Raw genomic sequence first — 23,093 nt, 5'->3', positions numbered from 1 at the left:
TTGACCAGAAATATTCTATAAAAGAATGATTTTAGAAGTGATAAATTCAGAGTCATATTAATGCAGCTTATTTGATCTTTCTTCTAGAAAAGGAGGTCCCTAGAATCAGTGGAGTCAGAAGGCAGCAAAGGCTGTTACCAGGAGGAAGCGAGAAAAGGCAGGAGGCACTGGTACAGGAAATGACAGATTCATTTCTCCTCTGCTGATTTCTGCTGTGCCTGAGTCACTTTGAGGCAGTGATTTTTCTCACATTCATAGTGATCATTTTGAAAACTTTATCAAAAAGTCAAAAAGTAAAGTCTATGTTTACCTTATCTCCTGTTTTTGGAGTATTTAAATTATTTTTGAGTCAACAGTTATCTCCTGACAATAGGAACTTCCATAGGAAACAAACACATCATACTAGAATTGCTGACAAAGATGAAAAAGGAATTCTTAAATTGTTATCAAAACCAGAGCTTAAATTGTTCGTCTACAACTCAATAAAAATTACTAACACCATTCCTGCCATAATACCAGTGTCTTTAAACCATTATTTTCATGAACTGATATTCCATATTTTACTATTAACATAAGTTATATGCTAAAATTAAATATTCTGTCACCCATTTTATAAATTTTTACCAGTTTGCTTTTGATTTTTTTTGTGTACCTTCCTAGCTTTCATATTTATATAGTATCTTCTATACATATTATTTGGGGAGTTTATTCTAAGTATTTATCATGGAAAAGGTGAGCTAAAGTTGTGTCATTAATAATTTTTGCCTGTTGGCCTCAAAAAGATGATAAATAATATGTGTCCATTATTTACTATCTTAAGTCCTTTAACAAGTCTTTTTTAAGTGGGTTGTTTCAAGCCTTGAATATATATTTTTTAACAGATACAGATATTGCAACATTATAATATTGCCTGTTATTTACTGGTAATTGAAATTAATTTTCAAATGATATACCTCTACACAGGGATTAGATTTGTTTCAAGCTGTTTTTTTTTTAATTGTTAAAACTTCAGGTCTACAATTTGACATACTTTAGTATTCTTTTTTTTTTTTTTTAAAGAGAGAGTGGGGGGAGAGAGAGAGAGAGAGAGAATTTTTAATATTTATTTTTTAGTTCTCGGCGGACACAACATCTTTGTTGGTATGTGGTGCTGAGGATTGAACCCGGGTCGCACGCACGCCAGGCGAGCACACTACCACTTGAGCCACATCCCCAGCTCTTTAGTATTCTTTAAATAGCAAAAACTATATACTCTTGCATATCTTGCTATTTAATAGGAAGAGTCAGAAAGAATAAAGGCTGCAGCAAATGCATGAATAGTTATCTATTTCAATTATTTGGAAGCTTCAAGTGTCTTCTTCGATATACTCCAACTGACTTGAATCTGAATTTTTTAAAAAATGCAGGAGCAGCACCTCAGGTATGTGTTGAAATGCACTTAACCTTTGCCTTGCATTCTTTTCAGACTGGGAAGAAGAACAGGTCAGCAGTCCAAATATTCTACGACTTATTTATCAAGGACGATTTCTACATGGAAATGTCACCTTAGGAGGTAATAGTCACCTTTGTAATGAGATTTCATGTCTGTCTCATGGTAGCATTGTTCATTTATTTTAAATGCTTAAGTCTTGGATTTTACTAAAAACGTTACAAATTCAACTCTGAATTCTGTTTTCAGTATGCCTACTCCTTTACGTTTTGCATTCTGTTAAATTAGTTTTAGCTCTATTTATAAAATAAACTCTATCCCAGTATAGTTAGAAGTTTATACTGTTACATATTGGATGTAATTTTATTGTACTTCTGGATAATGTAATTTAGATGTAATTTTTAAAGTTAAAATTGGACAAACGAAAAAAAGTCTGATAATTGGTTTTCAAATATAATGAAGCGTTCTTAATTTGACTGCAGCTGATCATCGTTGTGATCATATGAGAATAAAAGTAAATGACAGCCATGAGTCTAATATAGTAGTTAAAAGAACAGATTTTGGAACCAAACTGTCCACATTGTACCCTGATTTCGCTGTGTAACCATGAATAAATGACAACTAAGATCTGTGTCCCAGTAACTTCATCAGTAATAGGGATTTCAATAGTGCCAATTTCATAGGTTAGGAGGAGTGTTAGTGTATATATTCAGACACCTTAAAATGGTGCTTGACATGTAGTAAACACTTTAATAATTAGCTACTAATTGTTCTTTATGTGTGATTAGGAGAATGGTAGCTCAATAGTGCCCCCTTATGGGGTGCATTTTCTACCATAAATAGGGTTTGTTTTATTTTTAGTATAGAATTTCAGATATATTCAGATAATTGGAAATTTGTAGGCAGACAAAATATAAATATATCTTTTTCATTATTGTCAGATTTTTTTTCCATTAAATCTAACAGTGAAGTATTTAATGTATTTTTCCTTAAAGGTAGAACAGTTTTATTCACTTATTTAGCAAAGTTTATTGAACTCTTCTTATGTGTCAAGACAGTAATAAAATCTTGGGAATTCTGGGATGAAAGATAAAATCTCCTTTTAAGGTGCTCCCGTATATAGGACAGATACAATCTGCTGTAAAAGTTGTGTGTGATAAGGACTAAAGCAGATGCATGCAACGCTTTAGACAGTGTCAAATGGTACATTGCATATAATCTTTCATATAACTCAGTTTTGGTGTTATAACTGGCCTGAAAATATGCTGTGGCCTACAAGAAATAGCTGTTATTTAAAACTAAAGCTGTTTTTGTTTGCAGCTCTTTTTACAGTTTTTATATAATTAGATAAGCCAGCCTTCATGTAAAGATTGACTAGGAGTTCGTTGGATGTATTGTACATTCATTAAGAATGGAGCCATTTTTAGTCTTTTTTTATTTTAATTCTGTATGGCTCAAACAAGATGTTATATTAATTAAACAAGATGTTATATAAATTGGTAAATGTTGGTTGAAATTTAAGCTTTTAACTATATGAGTTAATTTTGAGATTCTCCATCTCCTCTGAGTATTGATCTATATGTGCGGTTTCCCATCAACTCCCATTTCTTAATTATTTTTCTACAGTGACCCAAATGATCCAGTGTTACATTAAAGTTCATAGAATTTATGTTCAGATCAAAATTATTGACTTATTCCCATTTAATTGCAAATTTATTATTGTAAATTTTTACTTATAGTTTTTTGGAATTTATTTTAGAATAATTAACAGGTTGACTCATATTTTTATTATTGTCATTCTGTGTTGTTTTTAATCTTTTCAGAAGCAAAATAAGCCATCTCTGGCCTTAGTGATTTAGACAGTGTGTAGGAGCATAGCCAGGACCTGTGCAACTCGGTGTTTGACCAGAATTTTAAAATGCCATTCAGCTGTTTGCCTTTTTGGTTTCAGTTTTTCTTTTTTGTCCCCCTGTATATTCTTGGATGTCCACAATAAAGGAGAACAGCATACAGGACAATAGCAGGTTTTTCAAATATTTAAATGGCTAGTATGGAAGAAGTCTTAGGTCTGCTTTATATGGCCCTAGACTTGTTCTTTGTAGCCCTTTGATTGAAAGTGTATAACCAGTAACTGCAAATCAAAGGCAGGCATTTTATATATATATGTATGTTGTTGACGAACCTTTATTTTATTTATTTGTATGTGGTTCTGAGAATTGAACTCAGTATCTCACACATATTAGGCAAGCACGCTACCATGGAGCCACAACCCTAGCCCCTATTTTTTTAAATTAGATATAAGGGAAAATGTTTGAATACATTGAGCTCATGAAAGAATGAGCCACCTTGCAAGAACTGAGATGCTTCCTTATAGGTGATATTCAAGCAGTGAAATGAATATAAAATAGTGGGGCTACTGCCTAGGGTGGGGTTCAGTTCTGTAGGTGATTCAAGTAGGAGACCTAGGCATTCTCAGCAAATTTATTTTTCTTTTGGGTCTTGCTATGTTGCTGAGGCCTACCTCCTTCTCCTGGGCGCCAATAGTCCTCCTGTCTTAGCCTCCCAAGTAGCTGGGACTACAGCAGCATACCACTGAGCCCAGTTTTTCTGCCATTCTTGAAATTTTGTGGCTCAATAAATGTCAAGCTTAAATTTTTGGTTATAAGTCTCTTAAAACATATCCCTGTATCCTTTCTGCCTGCCCCCTGCCTTAGTCCTATACTGAGAAAAGAATCCAGGGTGGTCTACCACTGTGCTACATCCCCTGTCTTTTTATTTATTTATTTTTTGTAGTTGTGTATGGACAGAATGCCTATATTTGTTTATTTTTATGTGGTGCTAAGGATTGAACCTGAGCCTCACACATGCTGGGCAAATGCTCTACCACTGAGCCACAGACCCAGCCCTGTCCTCTGTATTTATTTATTTGAGATAGCATCTTTCTAAGTTACTCAGGCTGGCCTCCAACTGATGACCTTTCTGCCTCAGTCTGCTGAATAGCTGGAATCACAGGCTTGCTGAATCCTCTTTTTTGAGGTGTAGCCTTATAATTACATGGAATTTCAGGTCACTAAAAGAAAGATGTGGTGACAGCCTTACTAATTAAAGGATGAAGAAGATGATGGTGACCAGTCAAATCTTTGGTAGTCAATGAATTCTAGCTCAATGTTTCTCCAAGGGTGGTTCTGAGACAATGGACATAAGAATCACCTTGGGGATTTTTTTTCAAAACATTTTCATCTGTTTATGATGTGTGCGTGTGTGTGTGTGTGTGTGCGTGTGTGTTGCTAGGAATGGCACCCAGAGGCTTGTGTACACTAGGCAAGTGCAGTATCACTGAGCTATGCCTCTGGTCCCCAGGGATACTCATTTGCATGTTTCTGCCTGCACCACCCTCCGCCATCTCCCAGTTTTACTCCCCATTGATTTTTGTGTAGGCTAAAGGTTGAAAACCTTTGTTCTGGTTATTGTCCAGTCATAGTGGGAAGCCAAGCATCTACAGTGAAGAAAGGAGAAAGCGTTTTTAATTCTATTCCTCTTCCTTCACCTTTACTATTGTGTTAATGTCCAGTATTTCTGGCTAAAATTCATGTATGGAGAAGAAAAATAATAGTACCTATCAATTAAATTTATAGCTTCCAAGGGTGAGTTACTCAGGAGCACTTTGGAAATTCACCTTGCTTCTATGGATTAGTACTTAGTATTGAAGACAACTGGGATTTTTAAAATTCTACAGCAGCATACCACTGAGCCCAGCCTAGCCTATGCAGTGGCACTCGACTGTAATCCCAGCAATTCAGGAGTCTGAAGCAGGAGAAGTTCACAAGTTCAAGGCCAGCCTCAGCTAGAAGTTAGATATACTGGCTGCTTCTAATTTTATGTATAGAATAATAAAGTGATTTACCATGAAAGCTTGATGTTTGTATTTACTCCATTAGGTTCATCAGTATATAGGTGTGTGGATTATTCTGTCTGAAATATTTTATATTACAATTTTTATTATGAGTGAGAAATACCTTTTAAAGGCTTAATTAGAAAACAATGATTATTAATAATACTGAGTGAATTTGACCTTTTAAAGATTATTTTCTAAGTAAATAGTACAAGGTTGAGAATAAATGTCTAAAAGTAAGTTTGTCATTTTTTTGTCTTTAGTCTATTCGGTGTAGTAATTTTACTAGACAACTGAAATGTTATTATATTTAAAAGCAAATCTTTTTTAAAATAAATTTTTAAGTTGTAGATGGACACAATACCTTTATTTTATTTATTTTTATGTGGTGCTGAGGATCAAACCCAGTGCCTTACACATGTTAGTCAAGCGACCCACCACTGAGCCACAACCCCAGCCCAGAAGCATATCTGAACATCTTTCTAATCTAGGAAAAAGTATGTTTAAAATAAATTTTATATTTCTTTTTATTGTTTTCTCTAAAGGTGATCACTGATATTAACCAATTGTGTATTTTCTTTTATCCCCTTCCTTCCGATGTATATTTAATAAATTGTCTTCTACTTTTTATGTAGCATTAAAACTTCCTTTTGGCAAAACAACAGTGATGCATTTGGTGGCCAGAGAGACATTACCAGAGCCCAACTCTCAAGGTAAGCCTAGCACTGAAGGAACATCTCACTTTAATCACAAAGACAGGCATTTAAAAATGGCTGGGTTTTTCTTGGAATTCCAGAGGAAAGGAAGTGTTTATAGTTTATGAATAGATTGTCAAGCAAATAGCCAGACATTTTGGAAGTGTGCTAAAATTAAAGAAACTTTTTTATAGCTTTTTAATGTAAAAAAAAGATGCAAACTTTAAAAAAAAATGTGTTTCTTATACTTAGGTGCCATCTCTTTCCTCCCTGCAGCTCTAGCGCTCTTATAAACCAGCTGTTTCTTCCTTTTCCCTAGGTCAGAGGAATCGTGAAAAGACTGGAGAGAGTAATTGTTGTGTAATCCTGTAAACACTGTCTGCCTAGTGTGGTGTGACACAGTCTTTGTCTTTCATGCTGCTGGGACAGAGGAGACCCAACATAGCTTCAGAAACCTTTAGGAACAGTCTGCCTGCAAATCCATGGAACTGAATTATCACATGAACACTGTCATCTTTTCTCATGAAAGTAAAACAAAACAAGAACATTTTTCACTATGATTTTTTCTTTTTTATATTTTTGTTTATGTTGAGCAGTTTTAAATTGTATTGGTTTTCAAATGCAGTCAATCTCCAGGGGAAAAGCTAACAAGTTATCTTTCATAGCAGAACCATTTTGCTGCCACAAAAATTTTCATCATCAGAACTAACAAATCAAGTGTTCCAAATACAATTTGCACTAAAAAAGATTGACATTATTTTCCTCATCAGCAGAATTTATAACAGTTTATTGTACCTAGAAATACTCATGTATACAATTCCACACTGGAAGATTCTCAGCAATCAATCAAGTTAATTACCGGGCCAACTTAAGAGGAAAAAAATGGAAAAGAAACTAAAATGTTGGGTGAATTCTACCAAAGTCAGCCATGGTGGCTGTACTGGCACAGAATATTAAACTGAGTGTGACTATTTTCACTGCAACAAATGAAAAAAACAAAAACAAAATGTGCCTGTTGTTTAAAGCACTCAGTAGAGGGCTGATGAAACTATTTTTTTTTCCTTTAATACATGCACTCTTGAGTCCTAGTCACTGAGTGCTTGTTCAGACAGCACACGAGGGGTGAGAGTGCGTCTCCTAGCCTTAAAGTGGGAGGTATGCCAGGCGCTCAGAGGCTTTCGTTAGCGCGCAGAAATATTAGAAAACCTCATTGACTGATCAATTTTATGTATTTGAATATCAGAAAATTGAAATTTTCCATAATTATTGCTCATCCCTAATCGTGTTCAACATCATACTTACTCATTAGAGATTTCAGATGAATTCTTAAAATTAAAAAAAAAGATCTTATAGTACTAATTTTGTTTCTTTATACAGTTTGCATTTGGTGTTAGTGCTTACAATTATATTAAAATCAAAAGCTGATTTTTAAGGCATACATAATTAAGGATGCCACTCTCTTGTTTTATACCAATAATTTAAAGATTGATATGCTAAAAAAATCAATGCACAGCACTAAAGCATGAGCTAGTTTCACCTAAATCTGTAAAAAAATATTAAAGATTTTATATTTTTTTCACTGGGAAGAAATTCTTCCTGGATGAAATTACAAATATGTGTAGAATATATTTAATAAAAGACTTATAAAATAGCTAAATATAGAACTTCAATATAGATTGGCGTGTAGTATATAGAACAAGATTCCATATAAATAACTTTAGCCTTTTTAAAAATGAAGTTGCAGGCTGACATTATGTTCTATACTCAGTAAGTGTTCACAGCCCTTACAGACATTAAGTGTAAATTGTTTCAGATGTTCAGCTTTGTTTAAATGCAATCAGGTTGTTTGTTCATTGTTAATGCTTTGATGAAAAGGCTTTATATGCAGTAGATCTACAAAAATATTGTTCCTACTGATCAGAATTAAATTTGTATAGAGCAGAGTTTTAAAATGAATGTAAATAGCACTAAACATTTTCTTTCTGCAACCTGTACTTATAGATTCCTTCTGTAAACTAAATTAAAAAAAATATATTGTAGTACATTTTGGTGGTAATTTTAAAGGTGTTAATTAGGTCAGTAATTGTTTAAGCACTGTCTCATCCATGTTAAAATTGTTTTCTACTTTTATTTCTGAATCTTTTAAAATTCATTTCAATTAATATTCTGTTGTTGGTTTGGGAGTAATCCCAATGTATCTTTGATATTTAACCTGGTTAATTTGTGCACAGTCACAACAGTGGATAGAATTATGTAGTCTCTGTTATACTAAAATGTTATAGTCAAGAGATGTTAAATATTTATATGCTTTGTTGATTTGCTCAAATGTGAATCCTGTTAGTGTTGACTGAAGAAGAATCTGGTAGTTTCTTAATTGGGCAATTAACCATTTATGGCTCTATTTTTCTTTTGGAAAACAAACTACTGGTAATTATTTTTAGGACTTATTTTGATTCTAATTACTCCTATTTTTCCAAAGTTAAAGACTATCAGTTAATCATGATTACATTTTTCTGGTGGTTAAAAAATTCTATGTTCGTTTTCAATACAGTTTTTTGTGTTTCCACATTATATATTTTTCCCTTTTGCAAGACTTCAATTTAGAGTTTGCTAAGTGGGATAAAATGATTCATTAGTAGAGAAAGAATTATGTCACTTAATATCTAATATTATAGTTGTACAAAATGGAAAAAGAATAAAAAGTAGCAGTAAAATTATATACTGAAAACACCAAAAATTTAGATGCCTTAATAGTATATACATGAAAATACTCAACTATCCCTTTAAAAACAATTCCTCGGATTGCCTGATGGTTAAAATATAATTGATCCATATGCAAGGCTACTATTGAAGATCCTCTGCCAAAAATAGCCCCTCACTTAACCTGAAGGTGAGAGCTGCATAGACCCAGTCATGTAAATAAAGCCTGAACTTCGGGCCTGTGCCCCTGCCCGGCACTTGGCATCTGACTCATCTCTTACCTGAAGTGTCCTGGACTTAAGTATTCTGGACAAAGCAATGCGTTTCTTTTATTAAAACCTCAGCATGTCTCCCTGATCTGAAATATTTGCTTTCTTTTCAAAATAAGTTGTATCTTATCATGAAAAATATAGTATCTAACATCATCATTCACATTGAGGTTTTCTCATAACAAACATCTTTAGTTTTATGAAGTCATCTTGACCAATGTTACAGTAATTTCTGTTAACTGATTGTGGTAAGCAATGTTAATGTGAAAAGAAATTAAAACTTTCTTTATCTGTTGTAGAATATTTCTCTTCTTTAAAATGACTTCAAGTCAGAATTTTGGTGTATTCTCCTGTTCTTTATCACACTACTCTTTTTATCTTTGCTCAATTTATTTTACGACATTCTTCAGTAAAATTCAACATGGTGCCAATGTTCACTCTGTTCTATTTAACCAAAAATCAAAGAGAAGTGGCCCCCAAAATTTAATGTGTCATACCATCCTCAGTGACTGTTACAGGCATTCCACCTTTTTTCCACTGTCATTTGGTAATATGTCACATGTTAGATTGGATGGGATCGGAGGGGAGAGGGCTTGAGAGGAGACATGTAATTTATAATGCAGTTGAAACAAGACCACAGACTGCTGGTGGTTCCTGGTACCATTTCCATGGCCAGGGTGACTCGACATTCTTACTCTTGGGCAGCCTGTGATTGGCTGTGACTCCTTGTGTACCAGGTCCCCAGCCCGCTTTCCTCAGAAGGCTGTCACACATATGCAGCTCTTTTATACATAAAAAGAGCTTCTGAAAGAGTTTGTAGATAAAATTGGGAAACATCTAATACTTTGATATCAAACTTTGTGGTCTTTGACAGTGATGTTAAATGTTTGTCCTTTAAGCTATTTTTTAAATAATCTGCCACTTTTTAAAAAATGACAGCTTTCAAGAAATACAAAGTAGACATAATAAGTCAACATTTGGGAAAGTAGAATGTCACACTCTTTTCTATGAATCAACCAATGAAAAAGGAATTGAGTAAATACGCGCAAACACACATTTCCAAAAATGGTTCCGCGAGGCTCTAACTGGTTTTCTAATGTAAAATTCAAGCATGCAATGTCTGGGTTTTGTTGTCTGCAAACATTTCTTTTTTCTTTTTTATTTTTTTTGTTTTGTTTTGTTTTTCTTTTTTTTATTGGTTGTTCACAACTTTACATAGCTCTTGACATATCATACTTCATACATTAGATTGAAGTGGGTTATGAACCCCCAATTTTACCCCAAATGCAGATTGCAGAATCATGTCGGTTACACATCTCAAAGCTTATTTGGCTGGGGAAGTCTGAAGAAACTGCTGTAAACCTGCAGGGAAGTCGCGGGATTCAGAGGGGAAGGGTGGAACGAATCATCAGCAGACCTGGGAACTCGGGTTCAGGCCGTCAGTCAGACATTACGTACAGGAATATAATTTTTTTTTCTTTAATTCTCAGGCAAGAGTTCCCAGATAAGCTAGACAAAGATGGCTGTTTTTCCTCTGCATTCCTGAGCCTGGCTCCCCTCACATTCCCTTTATCACATGGCTTTCCCTGGGGACATCACTTAACTGTGTTCCACTAATTAGTGTGCCATTCGCCCTCACTGCTTCTCAGAAGCATTTTTTGAGATCTGATAATTATCTACAATTCAACATATTATTCAGTCCTCAGATAATACCACAAGAATAGCTGAGCTTTAGAGTCAGGCCTGCCTTTGAGCCAGTTGACTTTGAACAAGTTGCTTAAGATTTTAGCTTCAGTTTTTTCATATGTAACATTTAAAATAATACCTCTTGTCAGTGTGGTGTAAGGATTATTCTTAAATATTTAGAGCACCACTTTGCCTAAGAACTTAATGTGACAAACCTGTCAAAATACAAGTTGAAAATCAAGTACTGGCCATCAACATGTTCTCGAAGCTTTATGAAAGTCGCTTATAAAAAGATCAGAGAAAAATAATGTGGATGATTCTGTATTCAAAGAATGGGGGGGAAATGTAAAAAATAAGTCTATGTTAGAATCCAGCAATCCACCAAATAGACACGACCTCAGCTGAGCGCTAACCAGGGCGTAGAGCCTGGACAGTTGGTAGAACTGGATGTGCTACCAAGAGGACCCAAATCTGACTGGCAGGTAACTTGAGGTGGGATTGCACATCTGCATTGCTCAAAAGGAAGAGGAATAAGCAAGGAGAAACAGCACCCTACGTCAACAAGACGTTGCTGGGACTTCTTCCTCCTGGGAGGGGAGTGAGGAGTGCTGCGTGATGATGAACCCAGAATGGTGATCATGGGTTACACTATATATTTCTTCCACTAGACAGTAGCTGTCAAGGTTTGTCCCCCTACAGAGGACACTGAGACAGGATACTGTGAGGATGCTACAGGCGGATGACAAACCTTACTTGCCAAGGGTCTGATTAACTCTTCCTGCTGATAATGCCCTCCTGTGGGGGTGAGAAAAGTGACAAAACTGCTATTCATTTTGACCCAGCAGAAAGTGATCCTAGTGGAAATGTTAGAAACCTCCAGAGAAACATGGTAGTACCCTCAGATTTGGGTGATGCTTAATCGAATAAAAAAAAGATGCTTGGGGCTGGGGTTGTGGCTCAGGGACAGAGCACCTGCCTCACACATGTGAGGCACTGGGTTCAATCCTCAGCACCACATAAAAATAAAACATCTATAACTAAAAAATATTTTTTTAAAAAATGGGATGCTCCTTCAATTGCATTTGCTTCTCCAGCCTGCCCATTTCTTCCTAGTGGCTAAGCTCTGATTTTCTGAAGGGGAGGGGTCTATTAACCCTTCCCCCACATGTCTCAGGGGAGTAAGACCTTATCCCACCTCCAGGGGTAAAACCACTTCCCTTTGTTGTGTTTGGTTTAGCACTGGGAAGCCCCCCCCCCCCCCACTGCTACACACGCACGCACACCTAGCAATGGGACTTGAGGGGAACTCTGCTGACAGAGTTTCTGGGGGAAAGCTCCTTCACTCCCTAGGAGACCTTGCAAGAGACTTTTTCTTTTTGCTCCTGGTGAGGCTTTCTTTGGACGTGATGATTGAAACTGCTGTAGCCACCTTGCGCTGGCCTGGGAGGGGCGCTGGCCTGGGAGTAGAGCCCGCCCGGACCCCAGTATTAAGTTGCAGGATAGGAAGATAGAAGACCTGGCCTCTGGGGACTGCTGCTTATTTTGCCCAGGAGGAAGCCCCAGGGCTCTGGACTTCTTGATAGGTAATCTAATAATATATGATTTTTTTCCAACTTCCAGTCAAAAAAGTGTCTCTAATGATACAAAGGAGAATTTAGGCATTAACCTATGTGTCTATGATAATAGCTTACAAAAAGATCAGAAAATTTGAAGATGCCCCTCTGTTCACATCTTTCAAAAATAAATGTCTGGACTATATATTCCCAAGTAATCCTGATGATAAAAAGAAGGCATCTAGAGAGATCATCACCACGGCTTCAAGGCAGAATACCTTGTTCTCAATTTTTTAAAAGGTACAAGCAGAAAATGGGAGTTTGGATAGATAAGTCAAGGACAAAAATGTCAAGTGTCAAACTGCTCTGCGAATAATGTTGGGAAGGCCTGGGATAAGCTCGAGTTAGAAAGCAATAAAAAGGCACAGGCTTGAAAACAAAAAGCACAAGACAAGGCTACACCACTGGTTCTCAACCCTGACTCCAACAGCGACACCCCCAGAGCTCTCATTTCTAAAACGTCGTGCTTCGTAGTATTTACCTGGGTGTCCCATGGTCTGGATTGAACCTGAACATGTGTGAATTGGAACAACTGCCTCATTTTTTTGCAGATGACTGAAAGCAAAGCCACTTCAATAACAGGAGTACAGAGAAGGACGGTGACACTGATGGAAACCAAGTGAGAAGGCAGGAAGGAAGCAGGCAACCAGCCACCTTGGGTCCAAGTCACCAGAGGAGATCTAGCTCGGGATACTCAAGGGACTAATACTCAGTGGCTCTGGCCCTCTGCCCACTCTCTGTCCCCACCCTGAGACCTCAAGAAACCACACACAACTAGGCTACCTCTCAATGTCCTCACTGGAATCCCCTCAAGGTCCTGGGATGTCCACTCTTCTGTTCCCATTTCCCACCACACCCTCACTCCAGAGCCCCCTTCCCTGTGCCACCAGGAACCTGACAGAGTGCCCCAGCCTCTTCTCCGGAAGTTCCCTTCACTTTCTCGCCCTCATTCCTAACTCTCCCTGAGGCCACTACCTCCTCCACAGTGCAGGAAGTAGTACCTTTTAAAAGCCATCACTTCCCTGTAGAAAAGCACTCCTTGTTGGTTGTGACATAGGCCCATTGTACAGACGAAAGGCCCAGAAGAGAACATAGAAGGTTGAATTTCCCAAAGACTATTTTTTTTAAATGACTAATGTTTTTTCCTGCTTTCAAAGTTGATATTCATCCATTGTAGAACATTTCATGATTACATGAAACTGTGAACGGAAAAAGTGATTCAGTGAATTATTTCTAGTCCTCAATATCTTGGTGAATTACTTCAAGTCCTCTTTATTAATATGCATATATTAAAATAAAAATGTAAAGTTTATATATTAGTTTTCATCTTTACATATCACAAGTATGTCCCAGAATACTAAATCTTCTTTGAAAACATTTGTTTATAGCTATGTAATACTCCATTTTGTAGGCATATGGTTTTAATTTAGTCATTTAAGGTTTAATGTTGAAACCATTCCATCCCTGCCAGAATGCCTAAATGAAAAGGATTAACAATACCAAGTATTAGCAAAGACGCAGAGCAACAGAAACATACCTCTAGAAGGAAATTAGAGCAATCATTCTACAAAAGAATATTTTTCTGCCAAAGCTAAAATTATGTCCACCCTCTGATCCAACAATTCTACTCCCATATAAACAGCCAACAGAAAAAAGCGTGTCTCTCCACCAAGGATTACACAAAAGTCTTCATGTCTTCATAACTGCTTTACTCATACACAATCCAATGTTCATCAATAACCGAATGGATTTTTATTATTTATTTACTTTTATTTATATATGACAGTGGAATAGATTACAATTCTTATTACACATATAGAGCACAATTTTTCATATCTCTGGTTCTATACAAAGTATATTCACACCAATTCGTGTCTTCATACATGTACTTTGGATAATAATGGTCATCACATTCCACCATCATTTCTAACCCCATGCCTCCTCCCTTCCCCTCCAACCCCTCTGCCCTATTGAGAGTTTGTCTATTTCTCCCATGCTCCCTCTCCCAATTTCATTATGAATCAGCCTCCTTATATGAGAGAAAACATTTGGCATTTGTATTTTTGGAGATTGGCTAACTTCACTTAGCATTATCTTCTCCAACGCCATCCGTTTACCTGCAAATGCCATGATTTTATTCTCTTCAAATGGATTTTTAAACCATAGAGTATTCATATGATGAAATACCACAAAACAAGTTAACACACATGATACATGCAGCAGTATCAAGGAAAAAAAGCCAGATATCAAAAAACATGTACTATATGAGCTCATTTACATAAAACTAATAAACTTGTCTATGATTATAGAAATCAAAATAATGGCCAAACTTTGGGGGAGCTGTACTATTAACTAAGAGAGAGAATAAGAGGCTTTCTGGGATGCTGAAAATGTTCTAAATACTGAAACAAATTAGAGTTACAAGGGAATATTACTTAATTTGGGTATGTTAAATTTATATTTAATATGGATATATTAAATTAATAAAGTTAAATTATAATTTGTGTGTAAAAATCAATTGAGTTGTATGATTGATAGTCACAGATTTTGTGTGATTTCTACACATAAGTTAGATCTCAGCAAAACAAAAACAAAAAGAACATTTAATGAGCATCTACCATGTGTCAGGAAAAATACAAGGCACTAGGAATACAGTGACAGTCGTTCCGGCTGACTCGGCAATGACTAGATTTCAACCATTTGCCTAATTTTGAACGTTTGGGCTATTTCACATATTTCTACATGTGAATCAATAGAAGAGATTGTTAAAGAGAATATCAAATGCTTGATTACATGAACAATGTAAATTTTAAAAATTTCCCTCACTTCGTACTTCAAAAACTCCAAACCTAAACAGAAGTTGTGAAAAATAGCCCAGTGAAAACCTACAGAGTCTTTGTGTTAGATCTTCCTCTATGTGGCCAAAATACCTGACACCAACAGCTTAAAAGGAGGAAAGATTTGGTACTGGCTCATGGTTTTAGAGAATCGAGTGCATGGTCAATTGGCTCCATTGCTACGGACCTGTGGTGGGGCAGAGCATCATGGCCGCAGGGAGTGGCAGAGGAAGGCTGCTCACCTGGTGCAACCAGAAAGCAGAGAGGGGAGAGAAGAGGCCTGGTTAAATATTTATCTCTTCCCCTCTCTCCCTTCCTCTTTCTCCCTCTCTTCCCCACCCACCATCTCTGTCTTTGTCTCCCCCACCCTCCGCAATCCCCACCTTTGTCTCTTTCTCTCTCTCTCCATTAGCTTGATGCTGGTTGGTTCTATCACTCTGAAAGCAAGAGCATTTTGTTTTGTTGTTTTTGTTTTCTGTTAGTTACCCATTTTCCATTTCATGGCTCTCTACTCTTACTTTGATTATCTCTTTGTGTCTTCCTACGATTTTCCTGTGTTCTTTCTCATGTCTTAAGGTGAAAATTTAGATTGATATTTTCTCCTTGCATTTTAAATTTTTTTTATTGTTATCAGGGGCACTTAACCACTGAACCGCATCCCTAGTCCCCAGCTCATTTTTTCCTGTTTTTTTTTTTTTTTTTGTTGGTCGTTCAAAACATTACAAAGTTCTTAATATATCATATTTCACAGTTTGATTAAAGTAGGTTATGAACTCCCATTTTTACCCCGTATACAGATTGCTGTATCACATCAGTTACACTTCCATTGATTTACATATTGCCATTCTAGTGTCTGATGTATTCTGCTGTCTATCCTATTCTCTACTATCCCCCCTCCCCTCCACAAGCCTCCCCTCCCCATTTCTCTCTCTACCCCCTCTACTGTAAATCATTTCTTCCACTTGTATTATTCTTCTCTTACCCCTCATTTCCTCTTATATGTAATTTTGTAAAACCCTGAGGATCACCTTCCATTTCCATGCGATTTCCCTTCTCACTCCCTTTCCCTCCCACCTCTCATCCCTGTTTAATGTTAATCTTCTTCTCAAGCTCTTCGTCCCTACCCTGTCCTTGGTTACTCCCCTTATATCAAAGCAGTCATTTGGCATTTGTTTTTTAAGGATTGGCTAGCTTCACTTAGCATAATCTGCTCTAATGCCATCCATTTCCCTCCAAATTCTATGATTTTGTCATTTTTTAATGCAGAGTAATACTCCATTGTGTATAAATGCCACATTTTTTAATCCATTCATCTATTGAAGGGCATCTAGGTTGGTTCCACAGTCTTGCTATTGTGAATTGTGCTGCTATGAACATCGATGTAGCAGTGTCCCTGTAGCATGCTCTTATTAGGTCTTTAGGGAATAGACCCAGAAGGGGAATAGCTGGGTCAAATGGTGGTTCCATTCCCAGCTTTCCAAGAAATCTCCATACTGCTTTCCAAATTGGCTGCACCAATTTGCAGTCCCACCAACAATGAACAAGTGTACCCTTTTCCCCACATCCTTGCCAGCACTTGTTGTTGTTTGACTTCATAATGGCTGCCAATCTTACTGGAGTGAGATGGTATCTTAGGGTGGTTTTGATTTGCATTTCTCTGACTGCTAGCGATGGTGAGCATTTTTTCATGTACTTATTAATTGATTGTATGTCCTCCTCTGAGAAGTGTCTGTTCAGGTCCTTGGCCCATTTGCTGATTGGGTTATTTGTTATCTTATTGTCTAATTTTTTGAGTTCTTTGTATACTCTGGATATTAGGGCTCTATCTGAAGTGTGTGGAGTAAAGATTTGTTCCCATGATGTAGGCTCCCTGTTTACCTCTCTTATTGTTTCTTTTGCTGAGAAAAAACTTTTTAGTTTGAGTAAGTCCCATTTGTTGATTCTAGTTGTTAACTCTTGTGCTATGGGTGTCCTATTGAGGAATTTGGAGCCCGACCCCACAGTATGTAGATCATAGCCAACTTTTTCTTCTATCAGACGCCGTGTCTCTGATTTAATATCAAGCTCCTTGATCCATTTTCAGTTAACTTTTGTGCATGGCGAGAGAAAGGGATTCAGTTTCATTTTGATGCAAATGGATTTCCAGTTTTCCCAGCACCATTTGTTGAAGATGCTATCCTTCCTCCATCGCATGCTTTTAGCCCCTTTATCAAATATAAGATAGTTGTAGTTTTGTGGATTGGTTACTGTGTCCTCTATTCTGTACCATTGGTCCACCCGCCTGTTTTGGTACCAGTACCATGCTGTTTTTGTTACTATTGCTCTGTAATATAGTTTGAAATCTGGTATCGCTATACCCCCTGATTCACACTTCCTGCTTAGCATTGTTTTTGCTATTCTGGGTCTTTTATTTTTCCATATGAATTTCATGATTGCTTTCTCTATTTCTACAAGAAATGCCATTGGGATTTTGATTGGCATTGCATTGAACTTATAGAGAACTTTTGGTAATATAGCCATTTTGATGATGTTAGTTCTGCCTATCCATGAACAGGGTATATTTTTCCATCTTCTAAGGTCTTCTTCTATATCTCTCTTTAGGGTTCTGTAGTTTTCATTGTATAAGTCTTTCACCTCTTTTGTTAGGTTGATTCCCAAGTATTTTATTTTTTGGGGGGATATTGTGAATGGAGTAGTTGTCCTCATTTCCGTTTCAGAGGATTTGTCGCTGATATACAAGAATGCATTTGATTTATGCGTGTTGATTTTATATCCTGCCACTTTGCTGAATTCATTTATTAGCTCTAATAGTTTATTTGTAGACCCTTTTGGGTCTGCTAGGTATAGAATCATGTCATCTGCAAATAGTGATAATTTATTCTTCTTTTCCTATTTTTATGCCTTTAATTTCTTTCGTCTGTCTAATTGCTCTGGCCAGTGTTTCGAGGACTATGTTGAACAGAAGTGGTGAGAGAGGGCATCCCTGTCTTGTACCAGATCTTAGAGGGAATGCCTTCAATTTTTCTCCATTCAGAATGATGCTGGCCTGTGGCTTATCATAGATTGCTTTTACAATGTTGAGGTATGATCCTGTTATCCCTAATTTTTCTAGAGTTTTGAACATAAAGGGATGCTGTACTTTGTCGAATGCTTTTTCTGCATGTATCAAGATGATCATATGGTTCTTATTTTTAAGTCTATTGATGTGGTGAATAACATTTATTGATTTCCGTATATTGAACCAGCCTTGCATCCCAGGGATGAATCCTACTTGATCATGGTGTATAATTTTTTTGATATGTTTTTGAATCCGATTCGCCAGAATTTTATTGAGGATTTTTGCATCTAGGTTCATTAGAGATATTGGTCTGTAGTTTTCTTTCTTTGAAGTGTCTTTGTCTGGTTTAGGCATCAGGGTGATGTTGGCCTCGTAGAATGTATTTGGAAGTTCTCCCTGTTTTTCTATTTCCTGAAATAGCTTGAAAAGTATTGGTGTTAGTTCCTCTTTAAAGGTTTTGTAAAACTCTGCTGTATACCCATCCGGTCCTGGGCTTTTCTTAGTTGGTAGTCTTTTGATGGTTTCTTCTATTTCCTCTATTGTTATTGGTCTGTTTAGGTTGTCTATATCCTCCTGACTCAATCTGGGCAGATCATATGACTTAAGAAATTTATCTATGCCTTCACTATCTTCTATTTTATTGGAGTATAAGGATTCAAAATAATTTCTGATTATCTTCTCTATTTCTGAAGTGTCTGTTGTGATATTGCCTTTTTCATCCCGTATGCTAGTAATTTGAGTTCTCTCTCTTCTTCTCTTCGTTAGCATGGCTAAGGGTCTGTCGATCTTATTTATTTTTTCAAAGAACCAACTTTTAGTTTTGTCAATTTTTTCAATTGTTTCTTTTGTTTCAATTTCATTAATTTCAGCTCTGATTTTAATTATTTCTTGCCTTCTACTTCTTTTGCTGTTGTTTTGCTCTTCTTTTTCTAGGATTTTGAGATGAAGTATGAGATCATTTATTTGTTGGTTTTTTCTTTTTTTAAGGAATGAACTCCAAGCAATGAATTTTCCTCTTAGAACTGCTTTCAATGTGTCCCATAGATTCCGATATGTTGTGTCTGTGTTTTCATTTAACTCTAAGAAGTTTTTAATTTCCTCCTTGATGTCTTCTAAAACCCATTGATCATTCAGTAACCTATTGTTTATTCTCCAAGTGATGCATGATTTTTCCTTCCTTCTTTTATCATTGATTTTCAGTTTCATTCCATTATGATCAGATAGGATGCATGGTATTATCTCTACTCCTTTATATTGTCTAAGAGTTGCCCTGTCACATAATATATGATCTATTTTTGAGAAGGATCCATGTGCTGCTGAGAAGAAAGTGTAACTGCTTGATGCTGGGTGGTATATTCTATATATGTCAATTAAGTCTAGGTTGTTAATTGTGTTATTGAGTTCTATAGTTTCCTTATTCAACTTTTGTTTGGAAGATCTGTCCAGTGGTGAGAGAGGTATGTTGAAATCTCCCATGGTTATTGTATGGTGGTCTATTAGACTCTTGAACTTGAGAAGAGTTTGCTTGACGAACGTAGCTGCACCATTGTTTGGGGCATATATATTTATGATTGTTATGTCTTGTTGGTGTATGGTTCCCTTGAGCAGTATGCAGTGTCCCTCTTTATCCATTTTGATTAACTTTGGCTTGAAATCTATTTTATTAGATATGAGTATGGACACTCCTGCTTGTTTCCGCAGTCCATATGAGTGGTATGATTTTTCCCAACCTTTCACCTTCAGTCTATGTATATCTTTTCCTATCAAATGCGTCTCCTGTAGGCAGCATATTGTTGGGTCTTGTTTTGTGATCCATTCAACTAGCCTGTGTCTCTTAATTGGTGAGTTTAAACCATTAACATTTAGGGTTATTATTGAGATATGGTTTGTTCTTCCAGCCATATTTGTTTATTAATGTTACTAAACCTGATTTGTTTTCCTCTTTGATTACTTTCCCCCCTTTACTGTCCTACCTCCCACTGTTGGTTTTCATTGTTATTTTCCATTTCCTCTTCCTGTAATGTTTTGCCAAGGATTTTTTGAAGAGATGGTTTTCTAGCTGCGAATTCTTTTAACTTTTGTTTATCGTGGAAGGTTTTAATTTCATCTTCCATCCTGAAGCTTAATTTCGCAGATACATGATACTTGGTTGGAACCCATTTTCTTTCAGTGTTTGAAATATGTTATTCCAGGATCTTCTAGCTTTCAGAGTCTGTGTTGAGAGATCAGCTGTTATCCTGATTGGTTTACCCCTAAATGTAATATGCTTCCTTTCTCTTGTAGCTTTTAAAATTCTCTCCTTATTCTGTATGTTGGGCATCTTCATTATAATGTGTCTAGGTGTGGATCTCTTATGATTTTGCACATTCGGCATCCTGTAGGCTTCTAGGATTTGGGATTCTGTTTCATTCTTCAAGTCTCGGAAGTTTTCTCGTATTATTTCATTGAATAGATTGTTTATTCCTTTGGTTTGGAGCTCTGTGCCTTCCTGTATCCCAATGACTCTTAAGTTTGGTCTTTTAATGTTATCCCATATTTCTTGGATGTTCTGCTCATGGTTTCTTAGCAGTCTTGCTGAGCTGTCTATGTTCTTTTCAAGTTGAAATACTTTGTCTTCATTGTCTGATGTTCTACCTTCTAAGTGATCTACTCTGCTGGTAGTATTCTCAATTGAGTTTTTAAGTTGGTTTATTGCTTCCTGCCTTTCTAGGATTTCTATTTGTTTGTTGTTTATTACCTCTATCTCTCTGTGTAATTGATCTTTTACTTCTTGTATTTGTTTATGTAGTTCCTTGTCAAAGTGATCTTTCATTGTCTGATTTTGCTGTCTCATGTCTTCCTTGAGACTCCAGATCATCTGAAGCATGTATATCCTGAACTCTTTTTCTGACATTCCATCTGTTGCAGCTATTACCTCTTCTAAAGTTGAGTTGACCTGCATTGCTTGTGGTCCTTTCTTTCCTTGTCTTTTCATACTGCTCGCGTTTCTTTCTGCTTGGTGAAACTGTTGTGTTTTTGAAAATTTCCCCCTATTTATTTATATTGCTCTTGTATTGTTGGAAAATCTCCCTTGCAGGGCGGGTAGTGGCTGTGCTCCTCCTCTAATTAGGGTGATCTGTCTACCACTCTGGTCGGTCGCAGGTCTGCCCACCCTGCGGGCGCGGGTGGAGGCTCTGCTCTGCCCGCACTCCAATTGTGGTGACATAACTACCACGCCCTCGGGTCGTTGGTCCTGATCTGGATATGGGCGGCGGCTCTGCTCGGCCCCTACTCCAATTGGTATGACGTGTCTACCACTTTGGCAGGCCTCTAGGCCTGTTCCGCCGGTGGGTCGCAGGTCTGCCTACCTTGCGGGCTCCGGCGGCAGTTCTGCTCAGCCCCCACTCCCAATGGGGATACCTGACTGCCTCTCCAACGGGTCGCTGGGTGCTGGGCCTTTTCCAGACACGGGTGGCGGCTCTGCTCCACTCCCGCTCCAACCAGTGTGACGTGACTGCCTCGGTGCTACGTGTCCACCACGCTGGCAGGCTACCGGGCCTGTCCTGCCAGTGGGACGCAGGTCTGCCTACCTTGCAGGCTCAGACGGCGGCTTTGCACAGCCCCTACTCCAAATGGGGTGACTTGGCTACCACGCCATCGGGTCACTGGTCCTGTTCTAGGTGTGGGCGGCTACTCTCTTCGGCCCCAGCTGCAGTTGGGGTGTCGTGATATCACACCGGCGGGTCACTTGGCCTCCTCTGGGCGCAGGCGGCAGCTCCACTCTGCCCCCCTGGCCCCCACAGCACCCAGCAGGACCCGGACCGAGAAGCAATCATCGCAGGTTCCCCAACCCTGGGCCAAAGCAGCTTCGGGAGCCAGAACCCGGCCTCTCCGATCCCGGCTCACGCTCCGCTAGGAGCAGGCTCCAAGGAGCGACCCCCGCGGGTTCCCCTGCCCCAGGCCAAAGCAACTCCGGGAGCCCGAGCGCGGCCGCTCCAAGCTCTCCGAGCTCGGTGCACGCTCCGCTGGGAGCAGGCTCAAAGACGCAGTCCCCGCGGGCTTCCCAGCCCCGGGCCAAAACTGTTCCGGGAGTCAGAACCCAGCCGCCCTGAGCTCAGCACACACTCCACTTGGAGCTGGCCTCAACACGCAGTCTCCGCAGGTTCCCCCGCCCTGGGCCAAAGCAGCCCGGGGAACCAGATTCCGGCCGCTCAGAGCCCGGCGCAAGCCTTGCCAGGAGCGAGCCCCACGGAGTATTCTCCTCAGGTTCTCCAGCCCCGAGCCTGAGCGATCTGTCTGCGAGACGCAGGCAAATACCAGCCTGAAATCACCTGTTCCGTAGCTGAATGAGCTGAGATCAGTAGAAAACAGGGATGATTACATCAGCTCTCCAAGATGGTGGCTGCTGTCCTCCTCCGTGGTCCGACCGGTGTCGAGAACTGAACTGGACCGCTTCTCTCCTCTGTCTCAAAGCTGGAACTCAGCACTAAGCACGGCCATTGCACCACTGGCAGGAGCCCCCAGAATCCGCATCGCTGCACCCCCGCTCTGGCACCTCGCCGCTTCCCAGCGCGCGCCGCAGACTCCAGCTGCGGGGCGCAACCCTCCATGCGGAGAAATCGCCCGCGTCCGAGCAGCCGAACCTTGCGTGATGGAAATCCGTCCACTAGATTCTGGAGCACCTCAATTTCACTGGAAATTCCCAACAAGATAGCCTTCAGCTGTTTCACCTCGTCTTTCTCCCGCACAGTGACTCGGCACACTGGGGTGATGCACTCCCTTCTCCGCCATCTTCTCTCTCCTTGCATTTTAAACAGAATATAATTTCCCCCTAGGTATATTAAGTTGCATCCCACAAACTTTGCCATGTTGTGTTCTTGCCTTCCTTCCGTTAAAAAAAACATATATATTTTTGCTTGTGATTTCTATCCATGG

General features: G+C 38.4%; 1 protein-coding gene across 1 annotated transcript in view; it reads left to right on the top strand.

Annotated features, from left to right (window-relative positions):
* Positions 1-9,280, top strand: part of UBL3 (ubiquitin like 3) — a 69,051-nt gene extending 59,771 nt beyond the window's left edge. Inside the window, exons 3-5 of the mRNA XM_081298598.1 lie at positions 1,466-1,552; positions 5,957-6,034; positions 6,336-9,280. Of these exons, the coding sequence (XP_081154724.1) occupies positions 1,466-1,552; positions 5,957-6,034; positions 6,336-6,388 (218 nt within the window). The 3' untranslated portion in view covers positions 6,389-9,280. The remainder of the gene's footprint in view (positions 1-1,465; positions 1,553-5,956; positions 6,035-6,335) is intronic.
* Positions 9,281-23,093: the final 13,813 nt, after the last annotated feature.

The sequence above is a fragment of the Spermophilus citellus genome, assembly GCF_964194105.1.
Source record: "Spermophilus citellus genome assembly, chromosome: 1".
NCBI classification, from domain to species: domain Eukaryota; kingdom Metazoa; phylum Chordata; class Mammalia; order Rodentia; family Sciuridae; genus Spermophilus; species Spermophilus citellus.
This window is presented reverse-complemented; position numbering and strand designations above follow the sequence as displayed.